The sequence below is a fragment of the Montipora foliosa genome, chromosome 8, assembly GCF_036669935.1.
Source record: "Montipora foliosa isolate CH-2021 chromosome 8, ASM3666993v2, whole genome shotgun sequence".
Lineage (NCBI taxonomy): Eukaryota > Metazoa > Cnidaria > Anthozoa > Scleractinia > Acroporidae > Montipora > Montipora foliosa.
This window is the reverse complement of record NC_090876.1, coordinates 42,968,091-42,975,590: the sequence shown is the minus strand read 5'-3', so window position 1 is coordinate 42,975,590 and position 7,500 is coordinate 42,968,091. Positions and strand designations below refer to the sequence as shown.

At 38.9% G+C, this 7,500-nt stretch overlaps 2 protein-coding genes across 3 annotated transcripts in view; both read left to right on the top strand.

Moving 5' to 3' along the window:
* The window catches only part of LOC137968836 (collagen alpha-1(I) chain-like), a 21,629-nt gene extending 17,288 nt beyond the window's left edge, over positions 1-4,341 (top strand). Inside the window, exons 10-12 of the mRNA XM_068815311.1 lie at positions 1,747-1,820; positions 2,424-2,494; positions 4,106-4,341. Coding sequence (XP_068671412.1) covers positions 1,747-1,820; positions 2,424-2,494; positions 4,106-4,269 — 309 coding nt within the window. The 3' untranslated portion in view covers positions 4,270-4,341. The remainder of the gene's footprint in view (positions 1-1,746; positions 1,821-2,423; positions 2,495-4,105) is intronic.
* A 486-nt stretch (positions 4,342-4,827) lies between these two features.
* Positions 4,828-7,500, top strand: part of LOC137967312 (basic proline-rich protein-like) — a 9,730-nt gene continuing 7,057 nt past the window's right edge. The window contains exons 1-2 of one of the 2 annotated variants that reach the window (XM_068813831.1): positions 4,828-5,870; positions 6,098-6,183. In XM_068813831.1, coding sequence (XP_068669932.1) covers positions 6,102-6,183 — 82 coding nt within the window. In that variant the 5' untranslated portion in view covers positions 4,828-5,870; positions 6,098-6,101. The remainder of the gene's footprint in view (positions 5,871-6,097; positions 6,184-7,500) is intronic. The other variant, XM_068813833.1, reaches the window with a different exon arrangement.

The following is a 7,500-nucleotide window of genomic DNA, read 5'->3' as shown; positions in this document are numbered from 1 at the left end:
ATACAAAGGAACAAACCCTGAAACCTGGTGCTCCATTTATCACGTTTGGATACACGTTTGCGGCGTGCCAAAATTTTGAGACAGCATTTATTTGATTAAAACCCTATTCACCGTGACATGGATGATTGTACAACCGGACATTAAGAGGCGGTAACAATTACGCAAGATTCCAATAAGCCATGATCTTCCCATCCTAACTAGCGTCTTGCACGCTTTTGCCATTATACACCAGCCCAGGCAGAGCAAATCAGTTTTGCGGCGAGAAAGTACATCTATTCATTCCAGATTGCCAAGATGTGTGTCTTTCTGCTGGTACCGGAAAGCATTGTGTTTTTGGTCACTTGGGATTAGTCTTTATTTGGAGTTGTTTTGTTTTCTGTCATTTGTTTCTTTTGTTTTACGTAATTTCTGCTCCGGTACCTGCAGAAGCTGCCTATATTCAAGATTCTTCGAAACATTTCTGGGCCGAGAGTGACCACATGTTATTCCAGCCGGAATATGGCAAGGCTTCAGTGTTGCCGACAAGGCTTCTTGAATAACTTGTTCCATTACTAACAACGCTAATAAAAACATGTTTCAAGCACTGCAGAAGCACGACGATGGAAACGTTATTAATTGAGTTGGGAAGGTCGAAGTACGTTCCATACGACTGCGTATTGACGCCAGGCTCTGCTGGACCGCAAAGGAATAGCTCGAATTGCCAAACGACGTGCTACTGTTGTGACGCACTTAATTCATATATTATATTTTTATGTATTTTGGATTACTTTGCAGCTTGATATTACTTCAAATTTGGCGTGACTGAATTAAGTTCCACGTTTGAAACCATTTGTGTGCTTTGGTGGTGCCACTGTCGAGTCAATGTTTTGTTTTGTGTTTTTCAGTAAATTTGGTTTTATAATAATTAACCACCGTAATAAATATTATCGACAAGTAAAAGCTCGATACGTATGGGTTATTGACCAAGCGTGAGGTCAAGATGACTGGATATTGGCCAAGTTCTTTTTTTGCGTGTTTATGGACCGAGACGAAGTCGAGGTCCATAAACACGCAAAAAAAGAACTTGGCCAATATCCAGTCATCTTGACCGACAATCTTGGTCAATAAAGGATTTATTATATGACTTAAAACACCAAAAAATGATCTTTGATCTTGCGGGACCAAGCGAGAAATCCCGAGCGGGCAGTATCGCTCCATCTTGCCCGCTCGGGTAGCCAATCAGAGCGCGCGATTTGGTTCATCTTGCCCGCTCACGGAGCTAGTCATATAATAAGTCAGCTTATTGATAAGGTATTGATAAAGAACTCGTCTACAAACAGCGTGATGTCGTTACATAGATGGGATCCTAGTGTGGTTAATTTCCCCTTTTAACCACTTTTTTTTATAACCAAATTTCGTGTTTTACTCTCCACGGACGCAGCAACACAGTGTCTTTAAAAACTAACCCCTTCAAATTCGTTTGGGTTTTGCGCGGCAGTAGCACGAGCCTCAGTTAGCTGCATGGTTAGAGAAAACAAGTGAGCATTTAAAATAGCCCAGTAATTTTCGCGCCCCTTTGTGCAATATTCCTATGAACGATGTATTTTTTATTGGCTGACGGCGAGAAAATAACGCCATATCTGAAAAGAAAGTTCCAGAAGTCACACCTTGCACGGATGTCCTCAATTTTTTCACCAGATGTTTTATATTTTATATATTTTACCAGATATTTCATTAAATGAGTTTAAAAACTAATTCAATGATCAGAAGTATCTGGCAAAAGAAAATATTTCTCATTATCTTCTGGCTCTGTGGTTACGAGCTATCGACAAAGGTTCTCGGTTTGACATGGGACGAGGTACCCGTTCGAGTAAACTACTCGTCTGCTATGCGCATGCCCCTGACGTTCAGGCTTCGCAGAGAAGCCAGACGAAAAAGGAATTTTACGAACTATCCAAATAAGGCAATATATGACGTGGTGGTTGTCTATAATGTCTGGTAATAAACACACAGCCACCGCGCATGAGTGAAAGTAAGCTTTCATGTTAGCCTGGAATGACGTGATCTTAAGTCAAATACTGTGATAAAGTCATTGGAGTGATATAATCTTTACTTGAAGGTGTAAACAATTTGAAAAAATATAAACACAGTTTGGTCGCGTCACAGGATAAGGGTAAGTTATTTTAATTACGAAATCGAAAACAATCTCGCAATCATAAAATCACGAACATTCAGTCTAGAAAAATGTCGGACACCAAATATCACGCTTAACATTTCAGTACTTTTTGCTAAGAAATTTCGAGAAATCAACCGCTACTGTATCAAATCACTACATTGCATCCCCAGAGATTTGGAGTAACAATGGAAGATAGAATGAATGGAAAATGTTAGACTTTACATTCCATCGTATTTTATGACTTTTTGTTATTGTTTTGTTTATTGAGATTCGACATGGCCGTTCACTGGGTGCTTCTTTTCACAATCGCTCTGCTCTGCTCCGCTGATGCATTTCATAGTAAGTAAACAATTCAATCATAAAATCACCGGTATCTTCTCCCCTGAATTTCATTCTAAATCGTCTTCCACGGTTAGGACTGAATCACAGGTCGCTTTTTGATGATAAATTAACTCGCCAAACAGATTGCCTTCCACAAAAAAACATATTGAATTACAATAGATTAGACGTGATTGACACAGTGACGATCTTGTTTGGCGTGTTTGATTATTAGTTGCACCTTGAGCTATCCTAGAGAAATAAATTGTTATCGTCTTGTATAGACCCAACACAAAATAAAAGTTTGAAAGTCAAAAGAATGAGTTTAAATAAATTCCTTTTAAAAATACGGCACTTGGCTTTAAGCGTTTGAGCCAGCTGTGTAAGGTATCGCACAATCTCTGTAACAATTTCAATACAATGGTACGCGTCCTTCTCTTGACTTTCAGAAAATCAACCAACGGTTTTCTTAGTCTTATTCTGATGTAATGACCTAGTGAGTCACATGATCAATGAAAAGGGTAGGGAGACGAGACCAGTCACTGTGTCGCACTGCGCACAAGGCGTTGAAAAGAAATGATCATGACATTTTCTTATATTTCGTGTTACCGTCGAATGACAAAGGAATGGAAACCATCATTTGTTTAAAAAAAGGACATTAAAAAATAAACTGTCTTAGCTTTAAAGTTTAGGGAGCAAATTAGCTAAGCGACAAGGCGGAATGAAGGAGTATCTACTTGCTTCGTCTGGTTTGCGAAGCGATGAAATCGCACGACAAAATGAAAATTCTTATCAGTACCTGCCTAACTCGTGCAGAGCTTGATGCCAAACAATGGACATAGGACTAAAATCAATATTCACGTTTAGAATCGAATGCCTATTTGTTTTTAATGTTTGCCTGTTTCTCAAAAAATGTAAGGGCTGAGAAAATACACCTCAGACCACCTCATGGAGTCTCAACGAAAGGAATTATCGGAGTGGACTTCCAATGGTCGGAAAAATTAGCAGGACAGTTTAAAAACTGCAAGGGGTGCTACATTCCTGCTCCTTTTACACGGTGTGTCGGTTCTTTAAGATATTAATTGAAAGTCTTCATTGAGTGACGAGTGATATGGGTGAAGTTTTTACAAATTTAGCATTTTGAAAAAGATATGATTTTCGCTGCGAAAGATTATCGTAGTTGAGGGAGCACCTTAGGGCGGAGTTACAAAGAAGCCTTCAAAATAATCTCACATGTTAAAAGACCAGCGGTTATATTCGTACTTTATCCTCTTAATTGATATAAAGCGAACTCGCAATTGGATACCTTTCAGATGGCTTGGTAGCTCAGTGGAAGAGATGAATGAAGCGTAACAGCATGGTAATGGGTTCTTGTCATGTTCAAGCCTGGTCTTTCCTATTTTGCATTAGTATAACTTCTTTGTTCTCAGTTAAGCCCCTGAGTATTGGCTGGGAATTTAAGCCCACACCTTTATCTGACACGCGATACTCCTGTGAACTAAGAGCTGACAGCACCTGTTCTTTGGTTTTTGTATTGCAGTGAATTAAGGCTGAAACTGAAATTTTTACTTAAGTAAGGCCTATCGTGTTCTCTTTCGTGCAAACAAAGTACTTTCGTATGTTCTGTTGCAGTAAAACGACAGGTACCTGGGTTAGAGGGACAAACTGGACCAATGGGACCTCCAGGACCAGCAGGACGACGGGGACCAACCGGAGATCCCGGACCACCCGGAGCTCCTGGAGCTCCTGGACCCCCTGGTCCACCCGCACCCCCTGGTCCGGCTGGAAAGAAATAAGAACACCAGATAAAAGCTGCTGTTATGATAATTTATATTGTTTACATTGAAATAAATCTCTCAAGTAAATTAGATCGTCTTGAAAGAAATAACATGGAGTGAGCTGCCTTGAATTCCTTTTCCTTGTAACACATCTACGTGCGAGACCTAAATGACGCGTGGCTGCCAGAAACAGTCGACCCTAAGAAAATTAGCACCGTGATAATTTCCAAAGGTATAGAACCCACGCGATTATACGAGGCAAATCGTCCCATATAGATATAAATGACCCAGGCCTGGGTTTAATTTAATATGGCCTTTGATATGCTCCGAGTTTAAAGTCTTTTAAGTAACAAGTTATTCAAGGGGAAAGCATTCTTTTAAGCTTTTTCCCGTGAACATTGCAGACCCCTTGGGGTCTAAGAACATAGTATTTACATCTGGAATTGCCATGGTAATTTCAGCTTCCTCTTGGAAGATCGGCTCCACATTAAAAGGAAAGGGTAGCCTGGGGCAACAGCCATTCTCAATTTGAAAAAAATAGCGAAAGGAATTTATTGGTATTGTTTTGATATTTTGATGAAAGTTTTTTTGAAGTGTTTAAAACCGTTTGGCCATTCGGCAAAACATCAAAAGTGTTTGGCCACATCAATGAATCTAAAAGCAAACTCGCCATGACACGTGCCTTTGGATTTCTTTGAGACATTTGGCCTTCTGAATTACAGTTTATGATAGAAGCAAAAGAAGCTCTGTAACAATTCTGGACTATCATGCACTGTTTGACCACGTTTTAAAGGGGTTAAACGTTAAAGAAGCAAAATTAATGCAGTCCGGAAAAGCTCTGCAAAACTGCAGTTTGAGCCGAAGTCAAACAAGCTGAGCTCAAAAGTAAAATAGCTCTATCGAGTGACCTTGATTTTAGCAGGTGGCGCGTGTCAAAAATGGGCCGGTAAGAAAACGATGGGTTTAAAGATGGAAAAACAACACAGGAATGAGCATATAACGGTATAATAAAAGGGACTATGACTCAGTGCTAAACGATGCTAATGACCGGCCCTTCGCAATCAATATTACACTGTCACGAGTGGTCACTTTTTCGCCCATCTATTCAATCCAAAAGGGGAACCTCAAAGTTCATTCGCCTTCAGTCAAAGGAGGTGTGTTTTACTTTGTTCTTGCAATTGACAAGTCTGTCATATCAAATCATTGTTTTAGATTGGGTGTTTGTTTATGTTTAAGAGCCTGCCTTTTTTTTTTTTTTTTTTTTTTTTTTTTTTTTTTTTTTGCATTCTCCAAGAACATTATATGGATTCCTGTATATCCTGGCATCATTTGAATCCGTAAGGGCGTTTGATTTCATTGAATCTCAATGCCTTTTCACTTAGTAAGTTCCTGTTCCGATTTTTGCTCTGTTGGTGGCGTTGCCGTCTATAAAAAATTCAGTGACTGAATGGCGAGGAACAATAGAGTAAACCGGTACCGTGAACGACCGGTTAAGAAACATTTTACTTATTCTTACATGGTGAGTAAATAACGCTCTTCAGTTGCCAGTCCTTCACCCGGCGGTAGAATCAACACCAAAGTACTTTTCCGCAGACAGAGAAAATCGCTGTCGGGCAAAGGTAAGATCTTTTCTTTTCATCACCTTAAACTTGGAAAAATGTAGATATGAATCTCTCATTCGATTTTCGTCTAAGAATAGATTGCTAAAAAGACCATGTCGACAAAGAGACCTGAACTCTCCAAAATCACGAACCAGAACGTAACCGAACAAAACAATTTTTAAAACAGCTTAGCAATATAAATGCTTCTACCAAAAAAAAAAATAAATCAAGATGTCTTTTTATAGGAAAATGAAACTCAGATATTTCGTCTTCCTTGCGCTCGTTGCACTTGCAATTTTCACTTTCACCGTGGATGCAAAGTCCCTCAAAGGTAAGTTTTGTTGTTTAAAATATTAATATTAAATTCATCCCACTTTATTTGAGGAGGTTCTAACCAAACAGGCGCGCTTCAGTGAGTAAAACGTTTTCTCCTAATTCCAAGACTCGTTTTAGAAATTTCCATTGCTGAGTCTTGATGTATAGAGAGCATGTGATCGCGAAGCAGATACAGCTTCATCGCCTATAAGATCGCTATGATTGAAGGGATTCCTTACTGACAACCTTACTGTGTAGCATATAATCGCTCAAGACGGGCTATAAAGAGTGTGAACTTTAGAAAAGTCCTCTTTGTTTCATCAATGAAAAATCAGAGGCTTTCAAGTAGACTTTGAGCTCTCTCGTGACAAGGATAGCAGACTTAAGTTTGTTTTCAATTCAGGTAATTTTAACTATTTACAATCGTGTTCAGTGCTTACTTCTGGTATTAAAATTGGGTTCTTGTAGTTGCTCAATCAATGCGCCTTTTCAATTTTCCTGCTACTGCTAATTGATTGACATTTAAATAAAATTTGACATAGCAAATATACATGTGCAATCTCCAAGTATTATAGTTCCCTGAAGTGAAAAGAAAATGATTCATTGGCCTTTGGGTGCATTCCAATTTAACATTCCACAACTCCTACATTAAATAACAGACGCTTTGTACAATTTTGCTTATATAGATTAATATAGATTTAAGGCGTAACAGTTTTATTTTATACAAATTTGATCACGAGTTTTTTTTTTTCGTTCAACTTCGGGGTTGCTGTTTTAACAGCAGCTATTTCAACTGTCACGGTTTTGGTTTCGAACTAATAACGTATGAGGTGATCTTTACAGTAACAACTAATACTCTTAACGGTGGTCTGTGCAAAAATATTAAACGAAAATATTACCAAATGACGCCTGTGGGACTACGAAAGCATGATAGTCGTTTTCTTTTATTCGAGCAAAAAATCTTCCGTAAAAGAGTCAACTGAGTGCTTGAATAAATTTGCACAGGGGCCTAATCCATTCCTTTTTCAAATGGTTTAATACCCGCCTGGTATGTTGGCTATGGGTCACGCAAATGAGGCCTAATAAACCAGGTAACAATGGTCGTACGAATGCGTGACGTCGTGGTCACACTGGGTTTGGTGTTATGGTGTGTTCACCTTGCCTTTAATAATCTTTTCATGCTCGCGTTAACTTGACAAATAAAAAGCTTAACGCGATATTAATATAGGTAAGGTCCGCCCCTAGCCTCTACTCGGCGAACACGTTTAGTGTCCTAAGCTACGTAGTTGACCTTAACATCTATTACTATTAAATATATTTGGGGTTTTTTTTC